Source organism: Phaethon aethereus, assembly GCF_964289735.1.
Source record: "Phaethon aethereus genome assembly, chromosome: W".
In the NCBI taxonomy this organism is placed as follows: domain Eukaryota; kingdom Metazoa; phylum Chordata; class Aves; order Phaethontiformes; family Phaethontidae; genus Phaethon; species Phaethon aethereus.
This window is the reverse complement of record NC_138581.1, coordinates 19413036-19431402: the sequence shown is the minus strand read 5'-3', so window position 1 is coordinate 19431402 and position 18367 is coordinate 19413036. Positions and strand designations below refer to the sequence as shown.

Below are 18367 nucleotides of genomic sequence, written 5' to 3'. Positions count from 1 at the left end.
ATAACACTCGGGATGAATTCTTACCAGAAAGTGTACAATTAGTATTATTCACTTCTCTAAAAGGGCAATATGAAGTGCATATAGGGAATAATTTGTGATAATCAATGGAGAGCTTATCTTGAAATAAAAAGAGCTTACCCTTTTCATGCAGCAAAACAAAGGCTACTGGGTATTTGATTGGTAATACATACCTGGGAGAGATATGGTTGGCCCAGAAGGCCAACTGTATCCTGCGCTGCATCAAAAGCAGTGTGGCCAGCAGGTTGAGGGAGGTGATTCTGCCCCTCTACTCCGCTCTGGTGAGACCCCACCTGGAGTACTGCATCCAGCTCTGGAGCCCTCAGCACAGGGAAGACATGGGGCTCTGAGCAACCTGATCTAGTTGAAGATGTCCCTGCTCATTGCAGGGGGGTTGGACTAGATGACTTTAAAGGTCTGGGGCTGTTTAGTCTGGAGAAGAGAAGGCTGAGAGGGGACCTTATCAATGTCTATAAATATCTGAAGGGTGGCTGTCAGGAGGATGGAGCCAGTCTCTTTTCAGTAGTGCCCAGTGACAGGACGAGGGGCAATGGGCATAAACTGCAGCACAGGAAGTTCCACCTCAACAATGAGGAAAAACTTCTTTACTGTGAGGGTGACAGAGCACTGGAACAGGCTGCCCAGAGAGGTTGTGGAGTCTCCTTCTCTGGAGACCTTCAAAACCCAACTGGACGTGTTCCTGTGCAACCTGCCCTAGGTGATCCTGCCTTGGCAGGGGGATTGGACCAGATGATCTTCAGAGGTCCCTTCTAACCCCTACCATTCTGTGATTCTGTCCCTTCCAACCCGATGGTTCTATGATTCTATGTATATAAATGTAAATACTTATCTTTGTCCCAGCCTTTATCAACTTCAGTTCATTTTCTAATGTTGAACTAGACTGTTGTAATTAAGAAAATATGTATGCGTATATATAGGCAACAGTTATAAATTACTAAATAGTATATTTATAGCTATTTTGTATGTTTGCTATACGTATGAAATATTGTACGCTTGTTTTGTGTATTTATGTAAATATAAATGCAACTCACCATATCAAATAAGTAGATTTTTTTAATTTTCAAGAAAACCTTCCTTTCATACATTCTTATGTTCTTAAGATGCCAAAACCTTAAATTAAGCCACAGATATAATGTAGTGGAACCAGGCATCAGATGACACAATGTACAATTTGTCTTCATATGATGTTAGTGTGGTCTATGATAGTGGGCAATTCTGCTCTTCTGTAGTATCAAGCTTGCCTGTCTCTAGCACAGAGAAATGTTTCATTCCTGAAGTTGCTTTCTCAAGCTAAAACTTGAGCAGTCTTTTTTACTGTGGAGTTCATTGGAGGAAAAAATTACACCTTTTTCTTAATTTTACTAGATCAGGTAGAAGCTGAACCAGAGGTACTTTTGACATTATGGGACACTGTTTCCTCAGCTTCATTCTTCTGAAATACTTTATTTATTCCTTAAGGTGTTGGTGGTACATCTGGGTAGGGAAAACCGAAAGTTTATAGAAAAAACTTTTCTTTTGTCGTGCTCTTTGGGTGTATAGTTGTGGAGTCCAGTGGTCAATAGAGCAGGATATGGTTTTCTTCCCTTCTTTACTGAGAGCTTTTTTCCCTTATAAATCAAATGTATGACAGATGGAGTTTCTTTTAGACTGTGATAATCTAGTATCCTGGTTTCAGCCAGGATAGAATGAATTTTCTTCACAGAAGCTAGTGTGAGGCTATGTTTTGGATTTGGGATGAGAAAATGTTGATAACGTGCTGATGTTTTGAGTTGTTGCTAAGTAGTCAAGGACAGTCCAGCTTCTTGTGCTGGCCTGCTAGCAAGAAGGCTGGGGGTCCATGGGAAGCTGGGAGGGGACACAGCCAGGACAGCTGACCCAGGTTGACCAAAGAGATATTCCATACCATATGGTGTCATGCTCAGTATATAAAGCTGGGACGAAGAAGAAGGAAGGGGTGGAGGGACGTTCGGAGTGATGGCATCTGTCTTCCCAAGAAACCATTACGTGTGATGGAGCCCTGCTTCCCTGGAGATGTCTGAACACCTGCCTGCTGATGGGAAGCAATGAATGGATTCTTTGTTTTGCTTTGCTTGCATGCGCAGCTTTTGCTTTACCTATTAAACTGTCTTTATCTCAAACCATGAGTTTCCTCACTTTTACTCTTCTGATTCTCTCCCCCGTCCCACCGTGGGGGAGGGAGCGAGTGGCTGCATGGTGCTTAGTTGCCGTCTGGGACTAAACCACGACATCTAGTTTTGTAAGAAGCTCAAGATTGTATGATGTCATTTGAGGACAGAAAGAGGTGGATATTTACAGGCTTTTTTAGTGAAACAAACTTTTTTAGAGTTTTCTATGATATAATGAGTTTTATATGATATAATGATATGTGTTGACTTGTTGCTTGTATAAATATGCATACATTTACAGAAGTGTTTTCTCTTCTAGGATCATTCTGTTACACAAGTGACAAGAAATGTTCCTCGACGGCTAGATGAATACAATCCCTTCTCTGATTTAAGAACAGTAAGCACATTTATTTATTAATAATGCTATGTTGTGGTTTAACCCGGTAGGCAGCTAAACACCACACAACGGTTTGCTCACTCTGCCCACCAGCCACAGTGGGATGGGGGAGACAATCAGGGGAAAAAGTAAAGCAAAATTTGTGGGTTGAGATAAAGACAGTTTAATAGGACAGAAAAGGATGGGGAAATAATAATAACAACAACAACGATAATGATAAAAACATATACAAAGTGATGCACAGTGTAATTGCTCACCACCCACTGACCAATGCCCAGCCAGTTCCCTAGCAACGGCGCCTCCCTGGCCAACTCCCCCAGTTTATGTACTGAGCATGACGTCGTATGGTATGGCATATCCCTTTGGCCAGTTTGGGTCAGCTGTCCTGGCTGTGTGCCCTCCAAGCTTCCGATGCACCCCCTGCCTTCTTGCTGGCAGGCCAGTATGAGAAGCTGAACAGTCTTTGACTGTTGATGTGATGACATAGAGTATTATATAGCAATTAACATCTTTGGCTATTCACCCCCAAATCAAATCCCCTTGAGGTACACATCAGACTTCCCCATCCTCCCGCATCACCTACTAAGTGCACCTTGAGCAAAAGCAATCCCATGAATGGGTTTGCTCTTGTCCGAGGCAGGAATAACCCAGACTGTCTTCCCCATTATATTTTTTTACATGCACCACAGGGACTTTATCCCCTTCTACAGTACGTAAAAGTTTTGATTGGGCAGGGCGAGCTTGATATCTAGGTCCCCTAGTATTGATGAACCAGGTGGCTTTTGCTAAATGTGTATCCCAATGTTTGAATGTCCCACCACCTGTTCTTTTCAGTGTAGTCTTTAACAGTCCGTTCTATTTGATTTTCCCGGAGGCTGGTGCATGATCCCACACAAAATCCTTCTCTCTAACTTGGAGAGCTATGGATTTGATGGGTGGACTGTCTGGTGGATGAGGAATTGGTTGGATGGCTGCACCCAGAGGGCAGTGGTCAACGGCTCAATGTCCAGACAGAGATTGGTGATGAGTGGTGCCCCTCAGGGGTCCGTATTGGGACCAGTACTGTTTAATATCTTCATCAATGACATGGACAGTGGGATAGAGTGCACCCTCAGCAAGTTTGCAGGCAACACCAAGCTGAGTGGTGCAGTTGACATGCCCAAGAGACAGGATGCCATCCAGAGGGACCTGAACAAGCTGGAGAAATGGGCCTATGTGAACCTCATGAGGTTCAACAAGGCCAAGTGCAGGGTCCTGCACCTGGGTCGGGGCAAGCCCCAGGATCAAAAAAGGCTGGGGGATGAAGGGATTGAGAGCAGCCCTGCTGAGAAAGACCTGGGGGTACTGGTGGATGAGAAGCTGGACATGAGCCAGCAATGTGCACTCGCAGCCCAGAAGGCCAATCATATGCTGGGCTGCATCCAAAGAAGCGTGGCCAGCAGGTCGAGCGAGGGGATTCTGCCCCTCTACTCTGCTCTGGTGGTTGCTTCCACCATTGTGAGCACATAGCGTTTGCCTTAGTGGGTTTGTGGGAGTGTGATATAGTCAATCTGCCAGGCCTCCCCATATTTATATTTCAGCCATTGTCCTCCATGCCAGAGAGCCTTTAACTGCTTGGCTTGTTTGATTGCAGCACACATTTCACATTCATAGATAACCTGTGCTGTAGTGTCCGTGGTCAAATCCACCCCTTGACCATGAGCCCATCTACAAGTTGTATCTCTTCCCTGATGGCCTCAGGTGTCATGGGCCCAGTGAGCTATAAATAATTCACCCTTGTGTTGCCAGTCCAGATCCACCTTAGCCCCTTCAGTCTTAACCAGCAGGTGGATCAGGCTGCTGTTTTGATGTTCTTCAGTGGCCCGACTCTTGGGTACGTGAGCATCTATATGGCGTACTTTTATGACTAGATTCTCTAGTCGGGCAGCAATATCTTGCCACAATTCAGCAGCCCAGATGGGTTTGCCCCTGCGCTGCCCGTTGCTCTGCTTCCATTGCTGTAACCACCCCTACAGGGAGTTTGCCACCATCCATGAGTCAGTATAGAGACAGAACACTGCCCACTTTTCTCAGTCAGCAATGTCTAAAGCCAGCTGGATGGCCTTCACTTCTGCAAATTGGCTCGATTCACCTTCTCCTTCTGCAGTTTCTGTGACTTGTCATATAGGACTACATACAGCAGCCTTCCACCTCCGATGCTTTCCCACAATGGGATAGCACCCATCAATGAACAGGGCATATTGCTTCTAATTTTCTGGCAATTTATTTTGCATTGGAGCCTCTTCAGCACGCGCCACCTCCTTTTCTGGCGATATTCCAAAACCTTTGCCTTCTGGCCAGTCCATGATCACTTCCAAGATTCCTGGGCGACTGGGGTTTTCTGTTTGAGCCTGCTGTGTGATCAGTGCGCCCCACTTACTCCACGTAGCATCAGTCGCATGATGTGTAGAGGGGACCCTCCCTTTGAACATCCAGCCCAGCACTGGCAGTCGGGGTGCCAGGAGGAGCTGTGCTTCAGTACCAATCACTTCTGAAGCAGGTTGAACCCCTTCATATACTGCCAATATCTCTTTTTCAGTTGGAGTATAGCAGGCCTCGGATCCTGTGTATCCCCAAATCTAAAACCCTGGGGGTGGACCTTGAGTCTCCCTTGGTGCTTTTTTTCCAGAGACTCCAGGTAGGGCTGTTTACCCCAGCTGTGGTGTAGAGCACATTTTTAACATCTTGTCCTGCCCGGACTGGCCCGAGGGCTACGGCATGAACTATCTCCTGTTTGATTTGTTCGAAGGCTTGTCGTTGCTCAGGGCCCCATTTAAAGTCGTTCTTCTGGCATATAGAGGCCTTACAGTCAGACTGTAATTTGGAATATGCATTCTGCATTGATATAGTGCAGCTGTTCTGGAGCTTCACCCTGTTCCAGTTGTACTGGTGTACTGGACGCCCCTCCAAATGAAAGCAAACTGTGGCCTGCACTATGCCACCAAAGGTATTGAGAAAAACACATTGGTGATATCAATTATGGCATACCACTTGGCTGCCTTTGACTCCAGTTCATATTGGAATTCTAGCATGTCCAGCACGGCAGCACTCAGCAGCAGTGTGACTTCAGGCCGTGATAATCTACTGTCAGTCTCCACTCTCCATTAGACTTTCGCACTGGCCATATGGGACTGTTAAAGGGTGAGCAAGTCTTACTTATCAGTTCTTGGCTCTTCAGTCGATGAATCAGCATCTGGATAGGATCAGGGAATCTTGGTTGGTATGATATTGCCGCCGGTGCACTGTTGTGGTAGCGATCGGCACCTGTTGTTCTTTGACCCTCAGCAGCCCCACCACAGAAGGGTCCTCTGAGAGACCAGGCAAGGTGGACAGCTGTTTAATTTCCTCTGTCTCCAAGGCAGCTATACCAAAAGCCCACCGGTACCCTTTCAGGTCCTTGAAATACCCTCTCCTGAGGTAGTCTATGCCCAGGATGCACAGAGCCTCTGGGCCAGTCACAATGGGGTGCTTTTGCCACTCCTTCCCAGTTAGGCACACTTTAGCCTCCAAGACATTTAGGTGGCATCCCTCAGTCACTCCAGAAATACAGATGGTTTCTGCCCCTTTATACCTTGATGGCATTAGGGTACACAGTGCATCCGTGTCCGCTAGAGCCTGTGGGTCGGATGTGCCAGGGCATTGAATACACATAGTCCAATAAACCTGGTTGTCCCTTTCCTCCAGGTGGCTGGAGGCAGGGCCCCTATATTCCTGGTTACAGCATTCATTACTCCTTGTAAATAAGAATCAGAAGTCCCTTAATTAAAATCAGGAGTAAGGTAAGCCCTTCTACTCTGTCTGGGGAACAGACAGAGTTCCTGCCCATTGGAAACTGGAGCAGCAATTTTCCTGGAAGACCTCCTTCCTTTTGTGATTGTTTTTCCTTGCAACTCACGTACCCGTGCCTCTAGGGTCAAGGTAGATTTTTCCATCCCACTTCCTCATGTCCTCTCCGTGGTCACACAGTTAAAACCACAGGGCGGCCAGTGGTGTGTACCTGCTATATTTTCTCTCGAGCAAAGGAACGTTTACTCCTAATAGCTGAGATACTGGTCCGTACAGATTGGTAGTAGGATCTATCCTCCTTGATTTGCTGGACTAGTTTCTCCACAGCTGAGACAACGGAGGAGGAGAGACTTTCTTCATATTGGCAGAGTTGGCCAGCCAATTCATCCACCATTTTTCCCTCTCCATCTTTCCAGGTCATTACAGCCAATGAGTTTGCATATGATGATGGTATACTCAGTACAAACTTCTGACACGTGGGTCGTGTGTACTTCATCTGGGTCTTTGGATAACTGCTCGTTGTTCAGGTCATCATAAATCATCACCACAGCTAATTCCCTCAGGTACTGGTTACCTTTCTCCATGGTGGTCCACTTGCCTGGGTGACATAGAACATCTTCCTTGAAAGGATACCTTTCCTTCACACCCAACAAGAGTCGCCTCCAGAGGCTGAGGACTTGTGCCCCTTTTCCAACAGCTTTGTCAGTGCCCTCTTCCCTAGAAAGGTATCCCAGCTGCTTGGCTTCCTTACACTCTAATTTCTGGCTACTGGCCCTGTTATCTCAGCATTGGAGTAGCCAGGTGACAATATGCTCACCTGCATGAAGGCTGTAATCTTTTTGCATATTGTCCTGGTTTCAGCCAGGATAGTTAATTTTCTTCACAGAAGCTAGTGTGAGGCTATGTTTTGGATTTGGGATGAGAAACTGTTGATAACGTGCTGATGTTTTGAGTTGTTGCTAAGCAGTCAAGGACAGTCCAGCTTCTTGTGCTGGCCTGCTAGCAAGAAGACTGGGGGTGAGTTTCCTCACTTTTACTCTTCTGATTCTCTCCCCCGTCCCACTGTGGGGGAGTGAGCAAGCGGCTGGGTGCTTAGTTGCCAGCTGGGGCTAACCACGACACGTATTTTGCAGCTCACTCAGGGATAGAGATCTGGTGGTTATGGCCTCGTTTATGCGTTCTTCCTCTTCTTCCTCCTGTTCTCGTGATGGCCCTGCTTTGGAGTAGTCTGCCTCATCCACTTCTTCCTCCTGCTCCCTCTTAGAAGAAGCTTCTTCATCCCTTACTAAACAAGTTTACTTCCACTTCCATTATTTCTTCTTGTGTATAGGGATGACTGATACCAGCATGGGTTGGTTTTCTGGTTCAGCTGCAGTGCCTGTCATGGGCGTTGAAGTAGCCACAGTGCCTGTTGTTTATTTGTCAGATCCAGAGACCTTCTCTTCCCCTGGAGGATACTGAATAGTGTTGAACAGGGCTTGGTAGGCATGGGCCAGGCCCCAGCACACTGTAGTGATTTGTGTTTCTCTGGAATTGCCAGGGTGACAGCATACTTTTCTCAAATACTTCACTAGTTTTTCAGGATTCTGCACTTGTTCAGGGTGAAGTTGCAGAACACTGGACGTGCCTACTGTCCTAGGTACTTGCCCATATTATCCCACACACCCTGCCACTCATAACTGTCCAGCCTCAGGGTAGATTACTGGGTGATATTCTTAAGTAGCTGTTTAACTTTAAACAAGACCTGAAATGCATTCAGGAGTAGGAGCAACAGGAACATGCTGGTTTGAACATCCCAAGGGTATTAAAAATTCTCAGGAGCTATTGTTGCTAGCCTGGAGGAGAAGGGGAAGTTGAACGGAGGTGTCTTCCCCGTAAATTGGCTCTCCAAGGAGAAAAGGTAAACAGTGTAATTATTAATAGTTTCCAAGAGATGTATCACAAAGTATGGAAGTGACGGCAATGCTGAGTATAGAAACTGGATTAATGTCACTAGCAGCAGTTTTATCATATCATAAGCCACTGTTACAAAGTACAACAAAATGATAATCTTGACCCAGTTCCCAGAGATTATCAACAGCACAAAAGGGAACATATACAGCAAGTAACGTGTTCCATGACACAACCCTGAGAATAAGCACAACAACTTTGAGAACAAATAAATCAACATTGTGACCAGCAACTATCAAACTATTATAATGAATGCTTATAACAAATTTGCTCTAATGCACTCTGGTCAGATCTGTCTTTATCTCAACATGTTGTGCCCCACATTGGGTGCCAAAAAGGACTGCTGTAGTTGAACCCGGCAGGCCGCTAAACACCACACAGCCATTCACTCACATTTTAATAGAACAGAAAAGGAAGGGAAAATAATAAAAGTAATGGTAATAATAATGATGATGATGAGAAAAGCATATAAAAAAGAAGTGATGCACAGTGCAATTGCTCACCACCTACCGACCAATGCCCAGCCATTTCCTGAGCAGCAGCCCTCCTTGGTCAGCTCTCCCAGTTTATATACTGAGCATGATGTCATATGGCATGGAATATCCCTTTGGCCTTTTTGGGTCAGCTGTCCTGGCTACATCCCCTCCAAGCTTCCCTTGTATCCCCTGCCTTCTTGCTGGCAGGCCAGCATGAGAAGCTGAACAGTCCTTGACTGCTTAGCAACAACTGAAAACATCAGTATGTTATCAACATTATTTTCATCCCAAATCCAATACACAGTACTATACCAGCTACTGGGAAGAAAATTAACTCTATCCTAGCTGAAACCAGGACAATGCTGTTAATCTTTTTAGGTAAGATTTGTGGGGTATTGTTTTCAGAGTTTGGGACTGATGTAAATCATAGAAATTGTGGGCTGAGAAGCTGCAGAGCAGCCCTGCAGAAAGAGATCTGGGGGTTTGGGTTTGTGGCAAGTTGAATATGAGTCAACAGTGGCAGCCAGAAGGTCCCCCTGTGTCCTGGGGTGCATCAAGCACAGCATAGCTATCTGGTTGAGGGAGATGAATGTCCTCCACTACGCTGCACTGGTTAAACCCCACCTTGAGTGCAGTTTTGGGCGCCTCAATATAAGTACATCAAACTATTAGAGTGTGTCCAGGGGAGGGCGACCAAGATGGTGAAAGGTCTCGAGGGCAAGACTTATGAGGAGCAGCTGAGGTCACTTGGCTTGTTCAGCTTGGAGAAGAGAAGGCTGAGGGGTGACATCATCGCAGTCTATCACTTCCTCAAGGGGGGCAGCAGAAGGGGAGGTGCTGATCTCCTCTCTCTGGTGACCGGCATTAGGACACATGGAAATGGAATGAAGCTGTGTCAGGGGAAGTTCAGATTGGACATTAGGAAAAGGTTCTTCACTGGGAGGGTGGTCAGTCACTGGAACTGGGTCTCCAGGGAAGTGGTCACAGCACCAAGCCTGTCACAGTTTCAAGGAGTGTCTGGATGACACTCTTAGTCATAGAATCATAGAATAGTTTGGGTTGGAAGGGACCTTTAAAGGTCATCTAGTCCAATCCTACTGCAATGAGCAGGGTCATCTTCAACTAGATCAGGTTGCTCAGAGCCCCATCCAACCTGACCTTGAATGTTTCCAGGAATGGGGCATCTACCGCCTCTCTGGGCAACCTGTGCCAGTGTTTCACCACCCTCATCGTAAAAAATTTCTTAGAAGGTGGTTTATAATACCTGTGCCTGTTGTGCATTGAATTATGGTCTTTAAATAGTAGCCTGGAAAAATAAGCACGTTAAAGCAATATTAAACTTCCACCATTAGAGGTAGATTTGAGCACTGACACTTAGTTCCCCTGTGCACACATTATTTATTTTTTATTATTTTTTATTTTATTATTTATTTATTACATTTTTAATATATATCAACCTAGCAGCAATTCTGGAGTGATACCCAGCAAAAATTAACAACAGTTGTTGAGGCAGATACATGATTTTTCTTATCATTTCCTTACTCTGACTCTCTTACAAGCTCTTCTCTCTACTTTTTCTTACATCGTTGCACTAATTCCAGCAAGTGATATCAAGTAACACATAAGTGATATTAAACACACAATAACTTAAACTAATGGTGTAGACATACCTACTGTAACTCAAAAATAGGTACTTTAGATGTACCATAAGAGACTAACCATGCTGACTTTTTGCTGCTTTTGATTTTAACAGTGTCAAGTGTGCTACTGGGGTAAGACAGCCTTTAGAAAAGTGTAAACTCTTTTCAAAGAAAACTTAAGAGCTTAGGCTCTGGCAAGCTAAGTGTGAAACTAAGGCAAGCTTAAAACTCTGAAAGTGGGAAACTTCCACCAACTTTAAGGTTGTAAGAGTACTAATAGACGATAAAGATGTAGGAAAAAGCCAAATTGTTTCTTTACAAGGGAAGTGTCTTAAACTTGAATTCTTAATAGAACAGGCTTTAGAGAAGCAATAACTTGCTGGAAACAGGTCGTGTTCAGTTGAGTGTTAAGAAAACTAAGATGGAAAGTTGCTAAAGCATGAACTAGAATGTACCTCAGCTGGCCTTATACTAGAGGAATGAAAAGTGATGGCTGTCACACTCACTATAGAAAAAGCTCTTAAAAGGATTCAAGAAATTAAGAGGCCAGAAGGTACAAGTTCTTTACTGGGCAAGTAGAAGGGGATGGTGGGGAAGTCTACTAAACATAAATGTTTGTTGGTTGTTTGGGTTTTTTGTTTGTTTTGGGGTGATTTGTTGCAGAACTCTAGACATACAGGGGCTTTAACCTTCAGACAGACATGGAAGTTGCCTTGACTGCTGAGTCATTCCTGCATTAAGTAATGGACTGCAGCGCACAGATCTGACAACATGAGACTCAGGGCAGCTGCTTCCTTACACTGCAGTGCTTGAAGAAATAAGCCTGGAGTGTCCTCCTTCATGTTACTATAGTGATATGGCTGTATGGTTTTGGGGGGGCTGAGGCCTGAAGGAAGATCATAATCCCAGTCATATTATTACAGAGTATCCAAAGGGCCAATTAATTGCTAATCATGTACTATCCTTGAAAAAGTCACGATAGCCTTTCATTTGCAAACCTCCATGATGGTCATGACTGTCGAAATATTCAAGTCATAGAATCATAGAATCATTAAGGTTGGAAAAGACCTCTAAGATCATCAAGTCCAACTGTCAACCCAACACCACCATGCCCACTAAACCATGTCCCAAAGTGCCACGTCTACACGTTTTTTGAATACTTCCAGTGATGGTGACTCCACCACCTCCCTGGGCAGCCTGTTCCAATGCTTGACCACTCTCTCAGTGGTCAGAAATTTTTCCTAATATCCAATCTAAACCTCCCCTGGTGCAACTTGAGGCCATTTCCTCTCGTCCTATCACTAGTTACTTGGGAGAAGAGACCAACACCCACCTCGCCACAACCCCCTTTCAGGTAGTTGTAGAGAGCGATAAGGTCTCCCCTCAGCCTCCTCTTCTCCAGACTAAACAACCCCAGTTCCCTCAGCCACTCCTCATAAGACTTGTGCTCCAGACCCCTCACCAGCTTCGTTGCCCTTCTCTGGACATGCTCCAGCATCTCAGCATCCTTCTTGTAGTGAGGGGCCCAAAACAGAACACAGTATTCGAGGTGCAGCCTCACCATAGTCACAGAATCACGGAATGGTAGGGGACCTCTGAAGATCATCTGGTCCAACCCCCCTGCCAAGGCAGGATCACCTAGGGCAGGTTGCACAGGAACATGTCCAGTTGGGTTTTGAAGGTCTCCAGAGAAGGAGACTCCACAACCTCTCTGGGCAGCCTGTTCCAGTGTTCTGTCACCCTCACAGTAAAGAAGTTTTTCCTCATGTTGAGGTGGAACTTCCTGTGCTGCAGTTTATGCCCATTGCCCCTCGTCCTGTCACTGGGCACTACTGAAAAGAGACTGGCTCCATCCTCCTGACAGCCACCCTTCAGATATTTATAGACATTGATAAGGTCCCCTCTCAGCCTTCTCTTCTCCAGACTAAACAGCCCCAGGTCTCTCTAGTCAGTCATACTGGTTACTGTAAGGATATGTGGAATGTGAGAGCATCTGTTTCATTAAGGTTATAGACCTTTTCAGTTTAAAGGGAGTAATAAGTAACAGGGAAAATGAAAAAAAACTGACAGAAACACAAACCAGATAGATAAGTGATGAGAGACATAAAGTAAGTAAAACTCTTCAGCCACTAATTGATGGGCCATTAAGAAACAGCAGGTGTAGCTTTGAAGAGGTTCAACCTGGACTTTGTAATTGATAAGAAGGGTGAAAGGAGATACGCATGAATATTATGGACAGTTGAGGGGAGCCTGTGGGACTATGCAAAATTTATTAAGTAATATTTAGAGGAATAGTCAAAGGTGTGGAACAATTGGGGACTGAGGAGGAACAAGGAGGAGACTAGCGAAGAGGATGGATGAAAGGGGCTGGTTGCATGTAAGTTGCTACCGGTCAGTACACTTGTCTGACAGAGCTATGTGTCTAATCATTGCAGTTATTGTTGAATCCTTTCTTAACTATCTTACTGTGAAATTTCACTCTATACCATCTGTGAGTGCTGCAAGGTCTAAGTGCCAGCAACTGGAGAGACCAGAGTGAGTGAATTAGGTGCCAGCAATCTGGTCAGACCCCAGGTAGTAGTGGTCTGTATGTCTGCCATGTCAACAACTGAGCATCTCAGTGTCAGCAGCTGGAGGTACCGTGGGTCGTAGGGCCTATGTGTTTGCGGTGCCAGCAACTGGAGGGACCAGTGTGTTTTCCTCTGTGTGTATACGTGCAATTCACTAGCAAACTTCAAGCTGGACTAGCTGGCAAATAGGAGGAAAACCTGTCTCTGAGAAGACTCAAAGTCTGAGCCAAAAGTGAGTAAGAGAGTCCAGGATCTGGGCCTAGATATATGGCAAGCTGAGAGCCCATGCTGGTGTTTGAGGGAGCTGCAAGGGTGGGGGATGCTTGCAAGACTAGTGTTTGAGTGCATGAATCTGCTAGTGAACATCAAGCTGGGCTAACTGGCAAACAGGAGGAAACCGGTATACCAGGTAAGAGGGCCCCAGATCCAGGTAGGTATATCAGGCTGAGGGCCCATGCTCATATCTGAGAGATCTGCAGTTGTTGGTGTGCTTGTAAATCTGGAGAGTGAGGCATGTGTTTTTCAATAGTGAACTTCAGTGCTGATCAGCTGGAGAGGAGGAATGGGACATGACTCTGTGTACCTATATTTTATGTAGTTCTGATAGTGTTATGTGGGTGTGTTGTTAAAGGCAGTGCCCTGCCTATGGCTGTGCTAGTGTCTTTGATACGTGTGGTTGTGTGTGTATTTGTGTGCATCTCTGGGATATGCACTCAACTTTGCTACTAGCCAAACCTGGAAACAGGAAAGCAGCAGCTGTATCTGTCAGCCTGGGACAGAGAGCCCTCAGAGGATCTGAAGATATGCTGGACTAGGCTCCAGCAGTTGGAAAGGAGTCATCCCCAGGTCTCAGAGTCTGCTGGAAGAGGCAGCTTTTATAACATTTCTTAACAGCTTTTGTCCCCCAGCCCCTCTAGACTTTCTTAGGATTCCAGAATGCACAGCCCCTGCTACAAATCACTGTTTTAGTCTCTTCTTCCAGGGAGCACAGGCTCTTACCTAGGCATGTGCATAGTGGACAGCAATTCTAACACTGTATAGGTGACCAGCATATAGTGGAACCTAAACAATGCAGAAATCTGAATGCAAAGAATCTTGTACATAATTAGTTCCTTATATTAATGTCATCTATCATATATGCTGTTGGCTAGCATCTTTGATTATGTATCTAATGAGCTTTCTGATCGGTTCCTTTATTCATAAGCATATATGCATGTTCCAGTCATTAGCAGCATTGCAGGCTGTTTGGACAAAGTATCTTTCAAGGATAAGTATCTTTGAATTAATTGTTCAAAATTTTCTAGTCTGCCGATCCACCTTTATTATTTATTTGTTGTTATTATTATCACAGACACCACTATTACAGGTGTCTGTGAAGGGCTACTGGAGTCCTTATTGGAGATTGTGGGCAGTCTTGCTCATTAGTCTAGCAGGCAGCTGCTTAGCAGTTATGCTTTCAAAGCTATTGTTACTTTAGCCACAGAGCTACAATAATCAGACTTTTCAGGGGTTTTGTAGCATTGCTCTGGCCTACAATGCATAACGCATAGAGGTTTTGTTCAGTAGATATTTGTTACTCTGGTGCAGGGTTTGTATCTTATGTTTGAAGCAGATGATAAGACTCTTGATGATTTTCTAGTTTTTGTAGGAGTTCTCATACTAGAGACCTTTGTCCTTATCACAGAACGCTCCAATATAAGGAATAGGAGTACTAACTGTCTTTAACCAACTTCGGCTATCTTCTTCCTAGAATACTGAATAATCTTTCTTATGATGAAAAGCTTAAATCATTGAGTATTTCTGAGAAATGAGAGTTCTCTGATATTTCGGTATTCTGTTAGGAGCTGATGTATAAGGTGGAAAGACAATTTTGAAATGCTGGAATCGGGCGATGTTGCTGAGATATGCTGCAATATTACACACAGAGGCGGAGTTTACTCAGGCATAATGTTTTCTCCTCAGTGTATTGCATTTGTGCATTTCAAAAGATGGTTGGTATATTGGGTTTCTGTGTGTAGTGAGTTGACCTTGGCTGGATGCCAGGTGCCACCAAGCTGCTTTATCACTCCCCTCCTCAGCAGGACAGGGTGGAGAAATTAGGATGGAAAAAAAAATAACCAAACATGTCGGTCAAGATAAAGGCAGTTGAACAAGCAAAAAGCAAAGGCTGCGTGCAGAAGCAAAAGAAAACAAAGATTTATTCTCTACTTCCCATCAGCAGGCGATGTTCAGCCACTTCCCGGGAAGCAGGACTTCAGTACGCATAGCAGTTGCTCTGGAAGACAAACGTTGAAAAAATTAATACCCCCCCCTTCCTTCTTTTAGCTTTTATTGCTGAGCTGGCATCATATAGTATGGAATATCCCTTTGGCCAGTTTGGGTCAGCTGTCCTGGCTATGTCCCCTCCCAAGATCTTGCCCACCCCCAGTCTACTGGTGGGTTGGGGGGAATGTTGTAGAGACAGTCTTGATGCTGTGCGAGCACTGCTCAGCAGTAGCCAATGCACTGGTGTGTTATCAACACCTTTCTAGCTACCAATACAAAGCACAACACTATGAGGGCTGCTATGGGGAAAATTAACTTCATCTCAGGAAGACCCAATATACCGTGGCAAGGTTTTGGTAGCAGGGGACCTATAGGGGTGGCTTCTGTGAGAAGCTGCTAGAAGTTTCCCCTATGTCTGTGAGCTGGGTTGAGAGCCAATGCTAGCTGGCTCCAAGATGGACCTGCCACTGGCCAAGGCTGAGACAATTGGCGATGGTGGTAGCACCTCTGTGATAACATATTTAAGAAGGTGGGGGGGGGGGGTGTGGAACTGCTGTGGAACAGAAGTGGGAGAGAGGAGTGAGAATATGTGAGAGAAACAACCCTGCAGACACCAAGGTCAGTGAAGAAGGAAGGGGAGGAGGTGTTCCAGGCACTGGAGCCGAGATTCCCCTGCAGGCCCTGGTGAAGACCATGGTGAGGCAGGCTGTCCCCCTGCAGCCCATGGAGGTCCACGGTGGAGCAGATATCCATTTGCACCCCGTGGAGGACCCCACACCAGAGCAGGTGGATGCCCAAAGGGGACTGTGACCCCATGGAGAGCCCACGCTGGAGCAGGTCTTCTGGCAGGACCTGTGACCCTGTGGGGGACCCACGCTGGAGCAGTCTGTTCCTGAAGGACTGCACCCCGTAGAAGGGACCCAGGCTGGAGCACTTTGTGAAGAACTGCAGCCAGTGGGAAGGACCCACGTTGGAGAAGTTCATGGAGGACTGTCTCCTGTGGGAGGGACCCCACGCTGGAGCAGGGGAAGAGTGTGAGGAGTCCTCCCCCTGAGGAGGAAGGAGCAAGCAGAAACAGCATGTGATGAACTGACCGCAACCGCCATTCCCCATTCCCCCTGTGCTGCTCGGAGGGAGAGGAGGTGGAGAAAATCGGGAGTGAAGTTGAGCCTGGGAAGAAGGTAGGGGTGGGGGAAAGGTGTTTTTACATTTGGTTTTATTTCTCGTTATCCTACTCTGATTTGATTGGCAATAAATTAAGTCAGTTTCCCCAAGTTGAGTCTGTTTTGCCCACGATGGTAATTGCTGACTGATCTCTCCCTATCCTTATGTCGACCTACAAGCTTTTCATTATATTTTTGTCTCCCTTGTCCAGCTGAGGAGGGGGAGTGACAGAGCAGCTTGGTGGGCACCTGGCATCTAGCCAGGGTCAACCCACCGCAGTTGGAAAAGATGCAGATAAGCTGGGCCAAGTCATAATTTGCCAAGTTAGTGGTATTCAATTGATTCCTGCTTTGTTTTAAGGTGCTTTTGTATTTAAAATATCACACTTACTTACCACCACATTTTTGTTCTTGATTTCAGGCTTATTAGGAACAAGTCGTTCTCTGTCTTAAAAGATCACAGAATGAGGGAATCTTTCATGTTGCAAGCTCTACACAAAGATCTGAATTGTAGTTTTCTCACAATCATATATAAGAGTAAAATAACATCATAGTTGGGCTATACTGGTCTGCTTTGGTAAAGTTCAGCCACTAACTTTAATCTAGGCAGTAGTAATTTCCTTGGTTTGATAGGTACTGGTTAACATTGCGTATGACAGAGAGATGTGGAGAAAGTCAGAGGAGATGACAAACAGGAATAAGCAGGAGAGGATTTAAAAAAACCCAAACACACAAAATTGAAAAAAACTGAGGTACTAAAAGCTTCTTGTAAGATGCGTTCTTATAGGTAATGACCAAGTGACCGAATTGCTAGTGGTACTTGAAACTAGATACTACAGCACATACTGGTGGAATAGTTAAGCAATAGATTGTGGATCCTCAGTGGGAAAATTTAATACGGTACATTGCTTATCTAAGCCATGTGATATAAGACTTTGTTTAGTAGAAAGCTCTGGAAGACATTACTAATAAATGATTTAATGTTTGAGAATATGAATAGATCACTGTTAAATCCTGCAATTCTCTTAAACAGTACCTGTCCTTATTCATATCCATGTCTCAACAGAATTAAAATTCTGTTTACTTTCTACTGATCCATAAAATTCCATGTGTGTTTATGGCAAGTAGTGCAGTGTAAAAACAAACAAGCAGAACTCTGCACCACAGAATATAGTTATCTTCTTTTTCCTAAAGGTTATAAATATTGCAGGCAGCATGTCAGATTTTCAGTTTATCAGTAACACTTCCTTTAAAACAACTGGATTGGTTCTTACAGAGTTAATGGAAAAAATGTTTATTAGAATAGGAGACTGTTTCCCTAGAATTGTCTCTTGTTTTCTTAGCCTCCTCCAGGAAATGTGAAAATGCCTAATGTACCCAGTACCCAGCCAGCAATAATGAAACCAACCGAAGAAACACCTGCTTACAGACAAATTGCAAAGGTTTGTCTATAACTTTTGGGTACTAGGTTCCTTTCAATTATAATCATATAAATGCAGTTCTGGAATATTGTCTTTTATAAATAAGCATTGCTTTCCTGATGTTTTATGAAAATCAATACTGCCTTTAAGTAATCAGTTACTGCATGAATTTGTGTAATATTAGGTCAGTCTTCATCCATAACTGGAGATGCTTAATTATGGAAAATAGACTTGGAATATTTATTTTGTGTTTGTATTTTTTTTATCAATATCTAACGATGCTTGTTTTGTTCAGGAGCATGCCTTGGCCCAGGCAGAACTGCTAAAGCGTCAAGAAGAACTGGAAAGAAAAGCAGCTGAACTAGATCGCAGAGAAAGGGAAATGCAGAGTCTCAATCAGCAGGGTGGTATGCATGAAAAAATACTTTTTTAAACTGCAGAAATGTCACTTTTTCTTAGAAACTGTTTTAGTTTTACAGTGACATTGTGAAACAG

The 18367-nt window shown here is 44.8% G+C and overlaps 1 protein-coding gene across 3 annotated transcripts in view; it reads left to right on the top strand.

Annotated features, from left to right (window-relative positions):
* LOC309415236 (secretory carrier-associated membrane protein 1-like) overlaps positions 1–18367 on the top strand; it is a gene marked incomplete at its 5' end in the record, with an annotated part of 48352 nt that overhangs the window by 14771 nt on the left and 15214 nt on the right. The window contains 3 exons of one of the 3 annotated variants that reach the window (XM_082012693.1): positions 2485–2562; positions 17795–17893; positions 18168–18276. In XM_082012693.1, the coding sequence (XP_081868819.1) occupies positions 2485–2562; positions 17795–17893; positions 18168–18276 (286 nt within the window). Of the gene's footprint in view, positions 1–2484; positions 2563–17794; positions 17894–18167; positions 18280–18367 lie in introns of all 3 variants that reach the window. The other 2 variants (XM_082012692.1, XM_082012694.1) reach the window with 2 other exon arrangements.